General features: G+C 50.0%; 1 protein-coding gene across 3 annotated transcripts in view; it reads left to right on the top strand.

Annotated features, from left to right (window-relative positions):
• The window catches only part of LOC140385830 (metallophosphoesterase 1-like), a 145,709-nt gene that overhangs the window by 118,100 nt on the left and 7,124 nt on the right, over window positions 1–20,485 (top strand). For all 3 annotated transcript variants that reach the window (XM_072468398.1, XM_072468396.1, XM_072468397.1), the window contains one exon: window positions 15,163–15,303. In XM_072468398.1, coding sequence (XP_072324499.1) covers window positions 15,163–15,303 — 141 coding nt within the window. The remainder of the gene's footprint in view (window positions 1–15,162; window positions 15,304–20,485) is intronic.

Here is a 20,485-nt window from a genome sequence, read left to right as displayed (position 1 = left end):
AGTAGTGTTATGTGTAATAAGGGGCTGTTTGGATGGCTAAAGTTAACTCCGTCTTACAGGGAGCTGGTTAGAGGGGGTGTGGTTTCTGGGGTGTTTTTTCTTCTTCTGTGGTTGTTTTTGCACTGTTTTTTCTGATGTTTGTTTACTGGGGCATGGGATGCTTTGAAAATGTTTGTCTAAGTGGGGAGAGAGGGGAGAGAACAATGGCGAGACAGACTGCTTGGTGTCATGTGCGGGCAGGTGTTAAGCTGGAGCTTGATATGGGGGGTTGGGTTTCTAGTGCTGTTGCTAGGAGGGGAGGGAGAGGGGGAGGGAACTACTTTGCTGACAGGGGAGAAACTGCTACTAGGGGACAGATGAGAGGTCGGGGACAGTGAATGCCCGAGGGGGGGGGGGGGTTCTAGAGGAGGCCGGGGGCACGAGCTGGAGCCTGGCCTAAAAAGGATGATGGCTAGTTGGCAGGGTGGGGGGGTGGGAAGCCCCCTGACCAGGCTGATTACATGGAATGTTAGAGGGTTGAATGGGCCGGTCAAGAGGGCTCGCGTGTTTGCGCATTTGAGGGAGCTGAACACAATGTTACAAGAGACACACCTAAAGGTTATAGACCAGACGAGATTGAGGAAGGGGTGGGTTGGCCAAGTATTCCACTCAGGGCTGGACTCAAAGACCAGGGGGTAGCGATCTTGATCAATAAATGAGTGGCATTCGAGGCAGGGAGAATTGTGTCAGACAAGGGGGGGTAGGTACATAATGGTGAGTAGGAAGCTGGAGGAGGTTCGGGTAGTACTCGTGAACATATATGCTCCCTGGGGTTCTACAGGCGGTGGCAACCGTTCCTAGACTATCTCGCGGAGCGTTAGAGGAAGGTTGGTCAGCAGCAGTAACCTTGGGGGGGGGGGGGGCTGGAGGGGGACGTCCTGGGAGGGGGGAGGGAGGTCGGGGGGGGGGGGAAGGGGGAACTGCCTGGGAGGGTGGATGAGCAAGAGATAACATGAAGGGTTGGGGAAACTGGCACGTACGGGTGAGGGCCAATGTACAAAGCTGTGTAAATATATCAGTTTGCCATGTATATATCTTGCTCTGCCCGATTTCTCGGTTTTTTTTGTTACAAGTGGGGTGGGGGTGGTTATTGTTTGTAAGGGAGAAAGATTGTGTTAAAAAACTTTAATAAATATATATTTTTAAAAATGAACATATATGCTCCGAATTGGGACGATGTGGAATTTATGAGGCGGGTGTTAGGTAAGATCCCAGACTTAGAGTCACATAACCTGATTATGGGAGGAGATTTTAACACAGTCATTGATCCAGGAATTGGACCGGTCAAAATCCAAGACAGGGAGGAGGCCGGCCGCGGCAAAGGGATTGAAGGAGTTTATGGAACAGATGGGGGGAGTAGACCCATGGAGGTTTGCACCGCCAAAGGCGAGGGAGTTTTCTTGTTTCTCCCATGTCCACAAGGTATACTCTCGCATTGACATTTTTGTTCTGAGCAGGGCGCTAATACCGGGGGTGGTGGATACTGAGTACTCGGCAATCGCAGTGTTGGATCATGCCCCACATTGGGTGGATCTACGGGTTAGTGTGGAGAGAGGACAACGCCCGCTGTGGAGACAGGATGTGGGGTTGTTAGCGGACAAAGCGATCTGTGCCGGGTTAACAAGTCCATCCAGAACTACCTGGAAACAAATGATATGGAGGAGGTCTCTGCAACGACGGTTTGGGAAGCTTTGAAGGCAGTGGTCAGAGGGGAATTAATCACGATACGGGCCCATAGAGAAAAGGCGGAACGGACTGAGAGGGATAGGTTAATGGAGGAGATACTCCAGGTGGACAGGAGATACTCGGAGGCCCCGGACGCGGGGCTACTAGGGAGTGGCGGAGGTTACAGGTGGAGTTTGGGCTGTTGACCCACCCACTCAGGGAAAGTGGTAGAACAGTTGAGGAAGGCAAGGGGGGCGATTTACGAGTACGGGGAACAGGCAAGCAGAATGTTAGCGCACCAGCTCAGAAAAAGGGAGGTGGCCAGGGAGATAGGAAGAGTAAAGAGTAGAGGCGGGAATACTGTCCTTGACCCAGTGGGGGTGAATGAGCTGTTTAAGGACTTTTACAGTAAATTATATGAGTCGGTACCCCCGGCGGGGGTGGAGGGGTTGAGGCAGTTTTTGGATCAGTTGAGGTTCCCGAGGGTTGATGAAGATCTGGTGGAAGGGCTGGGAGCCCCAATTGAGATTGAGGAAATAATCGAGGGGCTGGAGGGCATGCAGTCGGGCAAGGCCCCGGGGAATTCTATAAGAAGTTTTCAGAGATATTGAGCCCACTGCTGATGAGGACATTGAATGAAGCAAGAGAGAAGGGAGTCCTCCCCCCAACAATGTCACAGGCCTCGATTTCACTGATCCTGAAATGGGAGAAGGATCCGGAGCAATACGGATCAATTTCTCTGCTGAATGTGGACGCCAAACTGCTGGCTAAGATACTGGCCACAAGGATAGAGGATTGTGTCCCGGGGGTGTTAGGGGAATACCAGACGGGATTTGGAAAGGGCAGGCGACTCAAGGCCAATGTTCGAAAGCATTTAAATGTTATTATGATGCCCTCGGAAGGAAGGGAGGTGGAGGTGGTGGTTGCGATGGATGCGGAATTTTGATCAGGTGGAGTGGAATTACCTGTGGGAGGCGCTGGGAAGGTTTGGGTTTGGTGAGGGCTTTATTGACTGGGTGCGGTTGCTCTATCAGACACCAGTGGCGAGTGTGCGTATGAACCGGCTGAAGTCGGGGTATTTTAAACTACACCGAGGGACATAGAACATAGAAAATACAGCACAGAACAGGCCCTTCGGCCCACGATGTTGTGCCGAACCTTTGTCCTCGATTAATCATAGATTATCATTGAATTTACAGTGCAGAAGGAGGCCATTCGGCCCTTTGAGTCTGCACCAGCTCTTGGAAAGAGTACCCTACCCAAACTCAACACCTCCACCCAACACCAAGGGCAATTTTGGACACTAAGGGCAATTTATCATTGGCCAATTCACCTAACCTGCACATCTTTGGACTGTGGGAGGAAACCGGAGCACCCGGAGAAAACCCACGCAGACACGGGGAGGACGTGCAGACTCCGCACAGACAGTGACCCAAGCCGGAATCGAACCTGGGACCCTGGAGCTATGAAGCAATTGTGCTATCCACAATGCTACCATGCTGCCCTTAAGAACAAATAAATCTACACTATATCATTTTACCGTAATCCATGTACCTATCCAATAGCTGCTTGAAGGTCCCTAATGTTTCCGACTCAACTATTTCCACAGGCAGTGCATTCCATGCCCCCACTACTCTCTGGGTAAAGAACCTACCTCTGATATCCCTCCTATATCTTCCACCTTTCACCTTAAATTTATGTCCCCCTGTAATGGTTTGTTCCACCCGGGGAAAAAGTCTCTGACTGTCTACTCGATCTATTCCCCTGATCATCTTATAAACCTCTATCAAGTGCCCCCTATCCCCGTTACTGTTTGCTCTGGCCATAGAGCCATTGGTCATGGTGTTAAGAGCCCCTTATAGGAACTGGAAAGGGCTGGTTCAGGGAGGGGTGGAGCACCGGGTCTCGCTTTACGCAGATGATCTGTTCTTGTATTTTTCAGACCCGTTGGAGGGGATGGGGGAAGTAATGCAAATCCTGGGGGAGTTTGGCAATTTTTCAGGGTATAAATTGTACAAGGGGAAAAGCGAGATGTTTGCGATCCAGGCAAAAGGGCAGGAGAAGAGACTGGGAGAGCTGTCGCTTAGAATGGTAGGAAGGAGCTTTTGGTATTTCAGAATCCAGGTGGCCCGGGAATTGGAGGCACTGCACAAGTTAAACCTACCCCGGCTGGTAGTACAAATGAAATGGGACTTTAAGAGATGGGACATGCTCCCGCTATCACTGGCCGGGAGGGTACAGACCGTGAAACTGACGGTCCTCCCCAGATTCCTGTTTGTCTTTCAGTGCCTCCCCATCTTCATCCCAAGGGCCATTTTCAAGCGGGTGAATAAGGTGATTTTAGGCTTTGTGTGGGCGGGTAAAACCCCGCGAGTGAAGAAAGTGTTGCTGGAGCGCAGTCGGGGGAAGGGTGGGTTGGCGCCGCTGGATTTCTGCAACTACCGCTGAGTGGTTAATATAGCCATGATTAGGAAGTGGGTAGTGGGGGAGGGGTCGGTGTGGGAGCGGATGGAGGCGGCGTCATGCAAATACACAAGTTTGGGAGCACTGATAACGGCACCTCTTCCGTTCTCGCCGACCCCGATACTCCACAAGTCCGGTGGTGGTGGTGGCTCTGAGAATCTGGGGGCAGTGGAGGAGATATAAGAGAGTGGAGGGAGCATCGGTTTGGACCCCGATTTATAATAATCATCGGTTTGTACGGGCTGGATGGTGGATTCCGGACATGGCAAAGGGCAGGAATTAGAAGGATGGGGGATCTATTTATAGACGGGAGCTTCCCCAGCTGGAAAGCCTTGGAGGATAAATTTGAATCGCCAGCAGGGAAAGGGTATAAGTATTTGCAGGTGCGAGACTTCTTGAGAAAGCAGTTTCCGGCCTTTCTGCTGCTGCCCCCACGGGGGATACAGGACAGAGTAGTTTCCAGTACCTGGGAGGGAGAGGGGAAGGTATCAGCTATTTACGTGGATCTTTCGGAGGCGGAGGAAACTCGGGTGGAGGAGCTTAAGGGCAAGTGGGTGGACAAGCTAGGAAGAGAGAAAGAGGCGGGTCTGTGGGTGGATGCCCTAAGCAAGGTTAATACATCCTCATCATGTGCCAGGCTTAGCCTAATACAATTTAAGGTAGTCTACCGGGCACACATGACAGTGGCTCAGATGAGCAAGTTTTTCGGGGTAGAGGACAGGTGTGCGAGGTGCGCGGGAAGCCCAGCAAATCATGTCCATATGTTTTGGACATGCCCGAAGCTTAGAGGGTTTTGGCAGGGTTTTGCTAAGGCAATGTCCAAGGTATTAAAAACGCGGGTGGTGCCGAGTCCAGAGGTAGCAATCTTTGGAGTGTCGGAAGAGCCGGGAGTTCAGGGGACGAAAGAGGCCGAAGTCTTGGCCTTTGCCTCCCTGGTAGCCTGGAGACGACTCTTATTAATGTGGAGGGACTCGAAGCCCCCGAGTGTAGAGACCTGGGTTAGTGACATGGCTGGGTTTCTCAGTCTTGAGAAAATAAAGTTCGCCTTAAGAGGGTGATGCTCGATCAATGACTCCAGAAGCGAGATTGGATGACAATTGAAGGCTTTATTGGACTAGATGTTTCCCCCAGCAGCGCAGGTATAGAATGCAGCTGCTAGGGAGACACAGACTCTTATACTCCGCCTTACTGGGCAGAACCAGCAGGCAGGCTTCACCAATGATCTTCCTGTCTCAGGTACCTTCCACACCAATGACCTTACAGCCTCAACCTAGGTACCGTAATACCCCTAATACCGACTACCACATTCACCCCCTGTTAAAAAAAGAGTCCGGCTGGGGTGGTGGTCTCGCATCATATAGTGGTAGAGGTTATGGTGGTACCCGTCGGTGGTACAGTGTTTTGCCTTATTACATGTCACAACTATTTACAGTATTCATTTTACATGTACATATCAGAATGAAGCAATTAGTCGTTCGGGGGCCCTGGTCGTCCTCTGTGATCCAGCAGGCGCTAGATCCCATAGGAGACTGTATCCTGTGGCCGTCGGGGTATGCCACGTAGATGTACTGCGGGTTAGCGTGAAGGAGGTGGACCCTCTCTACCAATGGGTCCGACTTGTGCGCACCCACGTGTTTGCGGAGCAGAATGGGTCCAGGAGCTGCCAGCCAGGTTGGGAGCGAGGTCCCGGAGGAGGACTTCCAAGGGAAGACAAGGAGACGTTCATGAGGTGTTTAATTTGTCATGGTACACAGCAGTGATCGGATGGAGTGGAGTGCATCGGGAAGGACCTCCTGCCAGCGGGAGACTGGGAGATTCCTGGACCGTAGGGCCAGTAGTACGGTCTTCCAGACCGTTCCATTCTCCCTCTCTACCTGCCCGTTTCCCCGGGGGTTATATATGGTCGTCCTGCCCGAGGCGATGCCCTTGCTGAGCAGGAATTGACGCAGTTCGTTGTTCATGAAGGAGGACCCCCTATCGCTGTGTATGTAGGCGGAGAAATCGAACAGGGTAAAGATACTGTGGAGGGTTTTATGGCGGTGGCTGCGGTCATGTTGGGGCAGGGGATGGCGAATGGGAACCGGGAGTACTCGTCAATCACGTTCAGGAAGTACGTGTTGCGGTCGGTGGAGGAGAGGGGCCCTTTGAAGTCCATACTGAGGCGTTCAAAGGGACGGGAAGCCTTTATCAGGTGCGCTTTCTCTGACCTGTAGAAGTGCGACTTGCACTCCACGCAGATTTGGCAGTTCCTGGTGGCGGTCCTGACCTCCGCGAGGGAGTAGGGCAGGTTGCGGGTCTTGATAAAATGGAAGAATCTAGTGACCCCCGGGTGTCAGAGGTCCTCATGGAGGGCCCGGAGTCGGTCCACTTGTGCGTTGGCACATGTGCCGCGGGATAGGGCATCAGGAGGCTCGTTTAGGTTCCCGGGACGATACAAGATCTCATAGTTGTAGGTGGAGAGTCGATCCTCCACCGTAAGGTCTTATCGTTCTTTGTCTTGCCCCGTTGTGCATTATCAAACATGAAAGCTACTGACCGTTGGTCAGTGAGGAACGTGAATCACCTGCCGGCCAGGTAATGCCTCCAATGCCGCACAGCTTCTACTATGGCCTGGGCCTCCTTTTCAACGGAGGAATGACGGATTTCTGAAGCATGGAGTGTGCGTGAGAAGAAGGCCACGGGTCTGCCCGCTTGGTTGAGGGCGGCCGCAAGAGCTACGTCGGACGTGTCGCTCTCGACTTGGAAGGGAAGGGATTCATCGATTGCATGCATCGTGGCCTTTGCGATGTCCGCCTTTATGCGGCTCAAGGCCTGGCGGGCCTCTGCCGACGGGGATAACCGAGGATTGGATTAGTGGGCGGGCCTTGTCCGCATAATTGAGGACCCACTGGGTGTAATATGAAAAAAATGCCAGGCAGCGTTCAGAGCCTTGGAGCAGTGGGGGAGGGGAAACTCCATGAGGGGGCGCATGCGTTCGGGATCTGGGCCTATCACTCCATCATGCACTATGTAGCTGAGGATGGCTAGACGGTCGGTGTTGAACACGCATTTGTCCTTGTTGTAGGTTAAGTTAAGGGTTTTTGCTGTATGGAGGAATTTGCGGAGGTTGGTGTCATGGTCCTGCTGGTCGTGGCCGCAAATGGTGATGTTGTCGAGGTACGGAAAGGTGGCCTGTATCGATCAACCATTCGGTCCATCTCCCGTTGGAAGACCGAGACTCCATTTGTGAAAGCGAAGGGAACCCTTAGGAAGTGGTAGAGCCGCCCATCTGCTTCGAATGCAGTGTACTTGCGGCCGCCCGGGCGGATGGGGAGCTGGTGGTAGGCGGATTTGAGGTCCACCGTGGAAAACACCTTGTATTGTGCAATCTGATTGACCAAATCAGATATGCGGGGGAGAGGGTACGCATCGAGCTCCGTATACCTGTTGATGGTCTGACTATAATCGATGATCATCCTGTGCTTCTCCCCAGTCTTTACAACCACTACTTGAGCTCTCCAGGGGCTGTTGCTAGCCTCGATAATACCTTCTTTCAGTAGCCGGTGGACTTCTGCCTAATGAAGGTCCGGTCCTGGGCACTGTACTGTCTGCTCCTGGTATGACGGGTTTGCAATCCAGGGTGGGGTTCGCAAAACGGGAAGGCGGGTCGGCCTTGAGGTACTCGAGGCTGCAGACAATGAGGGGGGTATAGGGCCGCTGAATTTAAAGGTTAAGCTCTGGAGGTTGCATTGGAAGTCCAATCCCAGGAGCGTGGCAGCGCAGAGGTGAGGGAGGACGTAGCGCGGAAATTTTTAAATTCTCTTCCCTGGACCGTGAGGTTCGCTACGCAGAACCCCTTGATCTCTACAGAGTGAGACACGGAGGCTAGGGAGATTCTTTGGTTAACTGGGTGTATGGGAAGAGAACAGCGCCTTACCGTGTTGGGTTGTATGAAGCTCTCTGTGCTCCCGGAGTCGATCAGGCAGGATGTTTTGCGCCCGTTGATGAGCACGGTCGTCGTCGCGGTCGAGAGCGTTCGGGCCGAGACTGGTCCAGGGTCACTGGTCGTGGTAAAAGTTGAAGATTTTCCTCGGGCGGTGTGTGGGCATCCGAATCGGGGTCCTGAGACTCGAGCCAAGATGGCGGCGCCCACGGGTCGCACATGGCTGGGGGTGGGCAAGATGGCGGCGCCCACGCATCGCACGTGGTCCCTGGGGAACAAAATGGCGGCGCCCGGGGCCCACACGTGGCTCGGGAAAATGAAGATGGCGGCGCCCGCGGCCCGCACATGGCCCATGGAGAGAGTTATGGTGGCAGCCCCGGTTCGCCCCGGAGACAGCGGCGACCGCCCGGGCCTGACATACCGCCACGAAATGGCCCTTTTTGCCATGACCTTTGCAGGTGGAGGAGCGGGCCGGGCACGCTGCCGGGGGTGCTTGGCTTGCCCGCAAATATAACAGCAGGGCCGCCCCGGGGTTGCCTGGTAGCCATGCGGCACAAGCTTGTGGGGGGATGGGGGATGCATCGGGGTCGGCCGCGGGTGTGTTCCACGCTGCCCAAGGGGCTGCTGCGGGCGTTTCGGGAGGCCACATCCAGGGAGCTAGCAAGGGCCCGTGTCTCCTTGAGACTTAGTGTCTCTTTCTCCAGCATCCGCTGACGAATTTGGGAGGGCAGCATACCTGCAACGAATGCGTTCCAGATTAAAGGTTCTGTGTGGTCGCTGGCCGAAACGTGCGGGCAGTCACAGTTCCTACCTAGTACCAGGGGCGCGCGGTAGAATTCACCCAGCGATTCCCCCGGGATTTGTCGCCTTGTCGCTAGCAGATGTCAGGCGTAAACCTCGTTTACTGGGCAAATGTAGTGTCCTTTCAACACGGCTATCGCGGTCTCGAAATCATCCGCATCCTCGATGAGTATGTAGATCTCTGGACTCACCCTCGAGTGGAGAACTTGCGTCTTTTGGTCCTCCGTGGGTGCAGTCGTGGCCGTCCTGAGGTACCCGTTGAAGCACGCCAGCTAGTGGTTGAAGGTTGCCACTGAGTTTGCCGCGTGGGGGCTGAGTTGCAGACACTCCGGCTTGATTCGGAGCTCCATTCTTTAAAATCTAGTCAAATAAATTGATGCTGGATCAATGACTCCAGAAGCGAGATTGGATGACAATTGAAGGCTTTATTGGGCTAGATGTTTCCCCCAGCAGCGCAGGTACAGAATGCAGCTGCTAGGGAGACACAGACTCTTATACTCCGCCTTACTGGGCGGAACCAGCAGGCAGGCTTCACCAATGATCTTCCTGTCTCAGGTACCTCCCACACCAATGATCTTACAGCCCCAACCTAGGTACTATAATACCCCTAATACCGACTACCACAGAGGGTCAATGGTAGGGTTCATCCGGAGATGGCAGCCGTTCGTCGACTTTCTCGGGGAAAATTAAAATATCAGCAGATGCAGAATTCCAGTGGGGCTGGGGGGGGGGGGGGGGGGGGCGGGGCGGGCGGGGAGAGGGCTGGATTGTTGTTTTATGGTTGGGGTGTGTGAAGATTGGGGGAAATGTTTGTTATACCATGTTTATGTCATTGTTATTCTATTATTATAAAAACTTGCAAATACCCTAAAAAAATACTTTAGAAGAAAAAGAAAAAAGAAAGTTTGTTCCCAGAAATACCCATGAAGCTTGTTCCAATATGTGGGATTGTCTTTTGCATTTCATCAGTCTGCGCTATATTCCAGCACACAATGGAGAGACCTTTGCAGGGAATTCCGAAGACTGTCGTGTATCTGGATCTCGCTCAAGTCCTGGAATGACCTGGTGGTATAAAGGTTCAGGACTGCAGTGACCTCCATGGGCACCAGGAGTGGGTGACCCCCTCCTCCACAGGCTACCAAGTCTGCAAGGATATGGCACAGGTTCCGCACTGTCTCTCTGCTAAGACACAGTGTTCTGCGGCACATGGTGTCCATCAAATTACCAACGAAGACTGTACACCTTGGGCCGTCACTGGCCTCCCCTTCTTGGTTCTTCCTCAGCCTGATGGGCGGCCCCTGTGCATGGTGTGCCATCTCAAGCCTGTCTTGGCCTTGCTGCCGTCACCAGCATCTGCCCGCCTTGGCTGCCGCAAGCGACGCGATGGCAGCCTCTATATGATCGATTCCAGCAAACATCGTTATATCTGTAAGGATTTGGAGAAGGCGAGAGAGTCACAATCAATTAGGGCTTCCACCCCAGAACCCTCAACTCCCTCAAGACTTTCCACCCTTGCGTGTCCCGCAGAGTGCCATCCAGCAAGCCACTTGCGCTGGCAAACCTTGCTCTGCACACTCACCCCGGCCATATCAGAGCCCCTAGACCCCAGACCTCTGATGAGAACATTAGGGAAACCGTGCTTAGCTGTCCTCCACTCATCCAGACACTTACCCTTTGGCCGTGAGAGGATCCTAGGTGGTGAAGCCCTCCTCTTTACTGTTTGATTGTTGCCAGCTGCCTTTATGGTGCTGATGCTCCAAGAGTTCAGGCACACTGTTCAGGCTTCAAATTCTGCTGGACATGCAGTGCACTAATCATCCGCTGAGACGTGGCACCTGTGACTTTGAGGAGGCACTTAAAAGTTGAGGAGCCTAAAGTGCTCTCACAACTAACACGGTTAATTCCTCATTTGAAATAGCCTTCAATTGTGAAGCTAGAGGCTGCTCACAGTCAAAGGGAGTGAAATTGACTTTCAGGATAGAAGCTGCAGGTCTCTGTCCTGGACATATTTGGTGGGACAGCCAGGCTGCAGCTATGGTTGCCCTGGTTAGAGGTCTCCACAATATTTAAAGATGGCTTAAATGCAAATGAGAGTTAATGATATTCTTGCCATTCGTGAACATGATCCGGAACACGCCATCAGGAGTGCGTTGGGTGAATCGGAAAATGGTTCTCGCCCAGTGCGGATCTCAATTTTGATCTTTCCCGCTATTTACCTGGCACGCCGGGCGCACCGCGGTTACTGAGTTGTGCAATCTGTGAGAATTTAGAAGCTTGTGTGATTATGTCCTTTTAACTCTTTCACCTCCTGAACCATGGTCAGTTTGCTCATCCACTTTCATTCAGAACCTCATGTTTATGGGACAGTTGGGCAGTTCTAATTCAGCCTTCTCGATCCCCAAACCTGCCTTACTCACAGGCAGGCACACCCTCTTGTCCCTGACCACTGACCAAATCAGAAGACCCCATCCGAAGGAGGGTGACTGCCTCTGAGCACAAAGTGTTCAGGTAACTTTTTCTCCCCTCCCTGATGCTTCGCAGCTCGACTTCTAGATCAGGACTCTGAGCTGAGGTTCCTCCAGCCACAGGCACTTAATGCAGCTAACAAAAGGTTATTGTTTACTGTGAGGGGAATTGATTATAAAAGTAGGCAGGTTATGCTTTGTTTGTACTGGGCACTGATGAGATTACATCTGGAGTATTGTGGCCTCCCTATTTAATGAAAAGATGTAAATGCGTTAGAAGCAGTTCAGAGAGAGTTTGCTAGACTAATAGCAGGGAATGGTTGTCTTATGGGGAGAGGTTGGTTTTGTGTCCGCTGGAGTTTAAAAGAGTAAGAGGCAACTTGATTGACACCCTGAGAGGTGTTGACAGGGTGGATGTGGAGAGGATGTTTCCTCTTGTGGGACAATCTTGACCAAGGGGGTCACTGGGGCTGGTTTAGCTCAGTGGGCTAGACAGCTGGTTTGTGATGCAGAACAAGGCCAGTAGCGTGGGTTCAATTCCCGTACCCAGCTTACCCGAACAGGTGGCGGAATGTGGCAACTAGGGGCTTTTCACAGTAACTTCATACTTGTGACAATAAAAGGTTTTTATTATTACTGTTTCAAAATAAGGGGTTGCCCATTTAAGATGGAGAATCTTTTTCTCTCAGAGGGTTGCCAGTCTCTGGAACCCGCTTCCACAGAAGGCAGTGGAAGCAGGATGGTGGAATATCTTTAAGGTGCAGCTAGATAGATTCTTGATTAACAAGGGGGTGAAAAGGTATCGGGGGTAGGGAAGAATGTGGGGTCGAGGGTACAATCAGATCAGCCATGGTCTTATTGAATGGCAGAGCAGGCCCGAGGGGCCGAGTGGCCGACTGCTGCTCCTAATTGGGTGTGTTTACATATATTTGACTTGAATCACATGGATGTCCACTGGCTCCCACATTCTGCAACCACCATCACCATCACCTGCCACTTTTATAGCATTTAACTAATTAAATAATTATTTTAAATGTCTTCCGCCCTGCTTGTTTATATTTTTATTATTTCACTAAATGTTCTTCTTACCCCGATTGAAATTCCGATAAATTCCGTTAAGATAAATAAGAAACACTCACCAACCAATCGACTACAATGAGTAAACCTTCTACTCGTGAAAAAAATCTTTTCAAAAAATTGTTAAACCTGTGTGATGTTCAAAAGATAACTGAGAAAAGTACTCACAGACCGATCATTGTTTTCCTGTCACGTCACAGTTGTTTTCTCTCACAGCTTGGCTGATTCTCTGCTTCCGGACTGCTGCTCTCGCGCTCTGTAAGTCTCTTCAGATGGTAGCTGAAGTAAACAGTACCCTCACTGCACTGAATTCTCGAACTCACCAAGTTCCCAAGCTCTCACCCTGAGTCTAGCTGCACTCCGTGATGAGCTGCTGTCCTTTTGCCCTTAGCAGGACCACCCTTATTTCGACGAGCTGAAATTCTGCAGAGATAAGTAACCCGTTCAAACTGGCTGCTGAATTTACAAACTGCAGCTCCATCGCGAGCAGAGAGCTTGGGCTGGATCCTCCGTTTTGGAGACTAGGTCCCCACGCCGGTGTGAAAACAGTGATCTTTTACGCCTGGAAAACTGCCGCAAAATGGCCACCGATTCCCCGTTTTGCTGGGGTCTAGCAGGGAGGCAGCGAAGAGATCGCAGCCCTGAGCACTACCGGTTCCGAGGCCGTGCAGGTGCACGGTGGCGGCCTGCAGAGGCTGCGCCGTGCTCCGTGGCGGACTGAGCCCGCGAACCCAGACCGCAAAGGTAGTGCCCCCCTCCGGCTGTTTGCGTGCCCTGGACTGCCCGCCCACATTGCCCCCAGCGTAGAATGAAGCCCCCCTGCCCGCGGATCGGCTCTCCCCTGACTGTGGCGGCCCAGGACTGAGCCCGCAGCTGCCACGCTAAGTTCACGACGGGTGAGACCATGAGAGTTCCACGCCGTCGGGAACTCGGCCGGTCGGGGACGGAGCACCGTGGGGCGGAACTCAGACAATGAATGGCCTGAGGCGGTGGATTCTCGGCCCGGGGACGGCGAATACAAAAGCTGTCGCCGTTCCCGATATTGGCAGCAAAACGGATTCTCCGCCCTGTCACCGAACGCGATTTTGGCGTTGGGGAACGGAGAATCCAGCCCCTTGTTTATCCCTGGTTCAGCCTGGAAGAGACTTAAACAGTAAATTTGGTTAAATCAAACCAAACTAGATTTTAGAAGAGATTAACCTTCACCGTTAAACTTCCCCCACTAAATTCCTGCACTCACACTCTGGGCCTAGCTGCACTCAGTGACGCGTTGCCGTGCCCGTACCTGCTGACTTCCAAACCTGTGTCCACTTGGAGGGATGATAGTAGTGAGTGCATGGAAACACCCATCAGAGAGTGCAGACTGGGCCTTGGTTTAATGTCTCTTCTGAAAGCCTCCTCAGGCCAGTGAATTAGACTGGGAAGGGAATCTAACAGTAAGTCATGATATTCAAACATGCAGCTAATGAACACATAGAATAGGACACGACCAATGAGCAGTCAGGACACTCAGGGGTGGTATCTCACTATAAAAGGGATGAGGCACTCACACCCTGCCTCTTTCCACAGACCAACATCTACAGAGTGAGACAGGGTGTATCCTCAGCATCACGTGGCTTAGAGCAAGGCTGGTTCAGTTCGACTGAGTTACTACATTTAGATTAGCAGAGAGTCGAACTCATTGAGAACTGTGCTAATAGTTCAATAAAACACATTGAACTCACTTCAAAGTCTGGAGCATCTTTTACTCAAAACTGCATCAAGTGGCAGCTTGTGTTATTCCAAATTACATAGTACAACAAGTAAGAGTACAAACACACTGTGGAGCTGATAGTTAATGAACTGCAATGTGTACGGCGGGGGTAGTCCAGATTTCCAGGTTTCCCACTCTCTACTTCCAGCCTCACCTCAGCAGGTCAAGAAAATTAAAAGTCCCTCCATTGATTCCTGTCTCTCTCCATAGATGTTGTTCCAGACTGGCTGAGTGCTTTCTGTTATTTTTCAGATTTCCATCACTGTGTTTTGGTTCAGTCTATTTTGATGACCCTGGGCTGACTGGTTCCCAGCATTGCACTGTGACCCGGGTCAAGCCAAGCTGGGGGCTAGCACTATTTGGAGTAGTGGACGAGCCGGGAGTGCAGGAGGCGAAAGAGGCCGGCATTCTGGCCTTTGCGTCCCTAGTAGCCCGGTCAAGGATCTTGTTAATGTGGAAGGAGGCGAAGCCCCCAGCGTGGAGGCCTGGGTAAATGATATGGCTGGGTTCATTAAGCTGGAGAGGATAAAGTTTGCCTTGAGAGGGTCTGCGCAGGGGTTCTACAGGCGGTGGCAACCGTTCCTAGACTATCTCGCGGAGCGTTAGATGAAGGTCGGTCAGCAGCAGCAGCAACCCGGGGGGGGGGGAGGGGATGTCTTGCGTGGGGGGAGGGAGGGAGGGGGAAGGGGGCTCTGTCTGGGGGGTATTTGAGCAAGAAAATACATGAAGGATCTGGAAAACTGACATGCACGGGAGGAATCCAATGTACAAAGTTCTGTAACATATCGTTTTACCATGTTTATGTCTTGCTATGTGCGTTTTCTTTCTATTTGTTATGGGGGGGAGGGGGGTTTGTTTGTAAGGGTGAAAAATTGTGTTAAAAATCTTAATAAATATATATTTTTTAAAAGCATTGCACTGTGACTCCAACATGCTGAAGTATTGATAGTGACTGAACTCTTCCTGTTTGTTCCCAGCTTCTTTGGTGGTTCCATCCACGACTAGTCCTCAGTGGTCACACCCACAGTGCCTGTATGGTGCTGCACGCTGAACACCTTCCTGAGATCAGCATCCCATCCTTTAACTGGAGGAATCGCAACAACCCCAGCTTCCTACTGGTAAAATGCAAATTGAAGCTTTTTAAAAAAATAATTTGACGTTATCCGATGCATCATTCAGCAAGTTCAGGCACAACAGCCGTGGAGATAGAAACAGTTAACATTTCAGCTCGCTGAACTGGGGAAGAAATTAGAGATTTAAATAGGCTTTAAGTGCAGTGACTAGAGAAGGAGGGAGGGGTAGAAAGAACAATTGGGCAAGTCTATGAGAGGGTAGAGTGAATGGATTCGATGACAAAGGGTCAGCGGTGAGGGTGGGAAAATCAAAGAAACAAAAGTTGGCAGGCGGCACGATGTCGCAGTGGTTAGCACCTCCTGCCTCACAGCACCAGGGACCCAGGTTTAATTCTGAGCTTGGATGACAGTGTGGAGTTTGCACATTCTCCCCGTGTCTGCATGGGTTTCCTCCAGGTGCTCCCAATGATGTGCAGGTTAGGTGGATTGGCCATGGTTAAATGGGGTTATGGGGATAGGGTGTGGGAGTGCTGTTTCGTGGGGTCAGTGCAGACTTGAGGCTGAATGGCCTCCTTCTGCACTGTAGGGATTCTCTAGCCCTTTTTAAAATTTGTTCATGGGATGTGGGCGACAAACATTTGTTGGCCATCCCTGAGGGCATTTAAAAGCCAACCACATTTCTGTGGCTCTGGAGTCACATATAGGCCAGACCAGTTAAGGATGGCAGATTTCCTTCCCGAAAGGGCATGAGTGAACCAGATGAGTTTTTACAACAATTGACAATGATTTTATAGTCGTCATTCAACTTTTAATTCTAGAATTTGTATTGAATTCAAATTTCACCATCTGCCCTGATGGGTTTCGAACCCGGGACCCCAGAGCATTACCCTGGGTCTCTGGATTACTAGCCCAGCATCAACACCATTACTCCTCTGTCTCCCCTGTTATCCAATAAAATGGTGCTTATGATCTAAAGTTGGTGAACTTAATGCTAAGGTCAGAAGGCTGTAAGTCGCCAAATGGAAAGATCAGATGCTGTTCCACGAGCCGTGATCACTGGAACAGTGTAGGAGGCTGATGCTGGAGAGGTCGGAATCTGTGCTCTGTGACTAAAACATACTCCTCCCATGCATGTGCTTTGAAAATAATACACATTATTAACCAGCTTAAATATTACACTGAAAAGTTGTAAGAGTCCAACAGATTAAATCATTTTTATTGCATTAAAAAAAGATATGTTGCCAAAGTTTTTTGACTTGTACCATCCAGACAAAACTTGCTAAAACTGACATTACATTCCTACACATGGGCCCATTTGCTGCAAACAAAAGGACTATGTTCAAGCCTAGTACAGGCTTAGTGAGTGGGCAAGAACTCGGATCTTGGGGAGTCTATCGTTTCCTCTTGCTTTCCCCATGGCAACACCTCAGCCAATCAGAGTCAACTTGCCACCCAAGCATCACCATCACAGTCTACCTTATTGTGATTGTTTGAATTCAGCATTCTTCCATTTGTCCTGATGAGGCAAGACGAGAAGCTTCACATTTTCTCAGCATTGTTGGAGATCCAATTTTGTGCCTTGTCTTTTAAATTAATTTCAATGCTCAAGTGAAGACCTGCAACAGACTAGGGTTTTATATTTTGCACCTTACTGTTTTTTTTCGGAATATAGGAACAGGAGTAGGCCATTCAGCCCGTCGAGCCTGTTCCGCCATTCAATCCAATGGCTGTTGGGGCACTTCAATGCCTTTTACTCACACTGTCCCCATCACACTTTACATTATTGTTAATCAAAAATCGATAAATCTCCACCTTAAACATACTCAATGACCTGAACTTCCATAGCCTTCTAGGATAAAGAATTCCAAAAATTCACATCTCTCTTGAGTTTTATGGGCAGCACGGTAGCACAAGTGGTTAGCACTGTGGCTTCACAGCACCAGGGTCCCAGGTTCGATTCCCTGCTGGGTCACTGTTTGTGCGGAGTTTGTACGTTCTCCCCGTGTCTGTGTGGGTTTCCTCCGGGTGCTCCGGTTTCCTCCCACAGTCCAAAGACATACAGGTTAGGTGGATTGGCCATGATAAATTGCCCATAGTGACCCGAAATGTCAGGAGGGGTTATTGGGTTACGGGGATAAGGTGGAAGTGAGGGCTTAAGTGGGTCGGTGCAGACTTGATGGGCCGAATGGCCTCCTTCTGCACTGTATGTTCTATGTTCTCTTCTATGTTCTAAAGAAATTTCTCCGCATCTCGATCCCAAGTGACTTCCCCCTAATTTTGAAATTGTGTCCCCTGGTTTTAGACTCCCCAACCAAGAGAAACATCTTAGCTACATCTACCCCATCAAAGTCTATTGCTTTAAGTATTTTGTAGGTTTCACTGAGATCACCGCTCATTCTTCTCGAGAATACAGGCCCAGTTTGCCCAATCTCTCTTCATAAGACAGTTCCACCATCCCAAATACAGGTCTGGTGAACCTTTGTTGAACTCCCTCTATGGCAATAATATCCCTTCTGAAGTAAGGGGACCAGAACTGCACACAATATTCCCGGTATGGTCTAACCAAGCTTCTATACAATTGAAACACGACCTCACTACTGTACTCAAATCCTCTAAAGGCTAACATTCCATTAGCCTTCCTGGTAGCTTGCTGTGCCTGCATGTTAGTCTTCCGTGACTTCTGGTAAAGGACACCCGTGTCCCTTTGTAAATCTACACTTTCTCATTTCTTTTATATAAATTTAGAGTACCTAATTATTTTTTCCAATTAAGGGCAATTTAACGTGGCCAATCCACCTACCCTGCACATCTTTGGGTTGTGTGGGTGAAACCCACGCAGACACGGGGAGAATGTGCAAACTCCACACGGACAGTGACCCAGGGCCAGGATTCGAACCCGGGTCCTCAGCACCGTAGGCAACAGTGCTAACCACTGTACCACATGCCTCCCTACACTTTCTCATTTCTTACCATATAGGAAATACTCTGCACATCTGTTCCTTCTACGAAAGTGGATTATCTCATATTTTTCCACATTATATTCCTGTCCAAATCCTCCTGTAGTCGCATTACAATTTCCTCACAACACACATCCTGCCTAGCTTTATATCATTTGGGAATTTGGAAAAATTACATTTTCTCTCCACATTTAAATCATTGATATATATTGTGACCAGCTGGAGCCCATTGCGGCCCCTACTGGACACAGCCGGTCATTGCGAGAATGACCCAATTATACCTACTTTGTGTTTTCTGTCTGTTAGCCTCAATCCATGGCAGCATGTTGCCTCCTATCCTATGTGATTTTATTTTGCCAATTAATCTAGTTAAATAATTTAAATATATCTTTTATTGTAAAAATTGGCAAATTTGAGGTGGGTGAATATTTTCACTTTTTCATCCCAGTGAGGCCCTCATATCATTATAGAAATGTCTGGCACAGAAAGAGGGCATTCGCCCCATTGTGTCAGTTCTGGAGATCCAGAAATCCATCCTAATGCTATTTTTCAGCTCTTGGTCCACATCCTTGCAGGTTATGGCTCCTCAAGTACATTTCTAAGTGCTTTTTAGATACAATTAAGATTTTGTGCCTCTGCCACCCTTTTTGGAAGTGAGTTTCAAACCCCATCATCCTATGGAGTGAAAATAAATTCTCCTCAACCCCTCTCTTACCTTCTATCACTTACTTTAAAACTTACCCCTGGATTATTGAACTGAGGGAAATGGTTCCTTGCTATCCACGACATCCCTCATACTTTATACACCTTAATTAAATGTTATCTCCGTCTTCTCAATTCCTAAGAAAGTGAACCTAGCTTCTCTAATCTTTCCTTATTGCTAATCATAGAATTTCATAGAATTTACAGTGCAGAAGGAGGCCATTCGGCCCATCGGGTCTGCACCGGCTCTTTGAAAGAGCACCCTACCCAAGCCCACACCTCCTCCCTATCCCCATAACCCGACCCAACACTAAGGGCAATTTTAGACACTAAGGGCAATTTAGCATGGCCAATCCACCTAACCTGCACGCCTTTGGACTGTGGGAGGAAACCGGAGCACCCGGAGGAAACCCACGCACACACGGGGAGAACGTGCAGACTCTGCACAGATAGTGACCCAAGCCGGGAATCGAACCTGGGACCCTGGAGCTGTGAAGCAATTGTGCTATCCACAATGCTACCGTGCTGCCCATAATGTTCTCCAGTCCTGGAAATCACCTCCATCCTCCTATGTATCTTCTCTAATACAATAATATTGTTCCTGTAGAGTGCGGTGACCAGAACTGTGTGCGGCAACCTAGCTGTGGTTTCCCTACTGTTTTACACAGTTCGAGCATAACCACTCTGCTCTTCTATTCTACCATCAACCAAGAAAGGAAGATATCCCATCTGCCTCCTTACCAGCCTTATCTAACCTGTTTATCTGAATCCTGTGTACTTTACAACAAATCTGACCTGTTCTGAGGGATTAACGATATTGCTAGAATAGCAGACAGATTACTTTTAAAAATTCATTTATAGGATGTGGGCATTGCTGGCTAGGCCGGCATTTATTGCCCGTCCCTAATTGCCCTTGAGAAGGTCGTGGTGAGCTGCCTTCTTGAACCACTACACCCACAGTGGTATTAGGAAGGGAGTTCCAGGATTTTGACCCAGTGACAGTGAACGTACGGCCGATATAGTCAGGATGGTGAGTGACTTGGAGGGAAACCTCCAGGTGATGGAGTTTCAATGTGTCTGTTGCCCTTGTCTTTCTAAAATAGTAGTTGTGGGTTCAGAAAGTGCTAAGAAGCCTTGGTGAGTTCCTACAGTGCATCTTGTAGATGGTACACATGCCTGCCACTGTTCGTTGGTGGTGGAGGACTGAATGATTGTGGAAGGGGGAACAATCAAGCGGTTGCTTTGTCCTGGATGGTATCGAGCTTCTTGAGTGTTGTTTGTTGCCCTCCTGAACAAGGGTCACAAATGACACATCACACAATCTACTTTATTCAGATCAAACATGTCACACAGACTCTTATGCAGTTAATTATTGTCACACAGACTAATACTTAATCCTTGATAAAACCGTCACAAAGACTTTAACTCAATAAGTGCTACCTGTTACTCAACTCACGAATCAAACTCAAACGTCACCCTAATCAGAACAGCTGGCCAAGCTTTTCTTGAAGGATGCTTTCTGATCAGCGAGCCCTTGACTCGGGGTAGTCTTCTGCGATGGTTGGTCC

This window comes from Scyliorhinus torazame, chromosome 11, assembly GCF_047496885.1.
Source record: "Scyliorhinus torazame isolate Kashiwa2021f chromosome 11, sScyTor2.1, whole genome shotgun sequence".
Lineage (NCBI taxonomy): Eukaryota > Metazoa > Chordata > Chondrichthyes > Carcharhiniformes > Scyliorhinidae > Scyliorhinus > Scyliorhinus torazame.
Note: the sequence above shows the minus strand (reverse complement) of the source record. Positions and strands in the feature narration are given on the sequence as shown.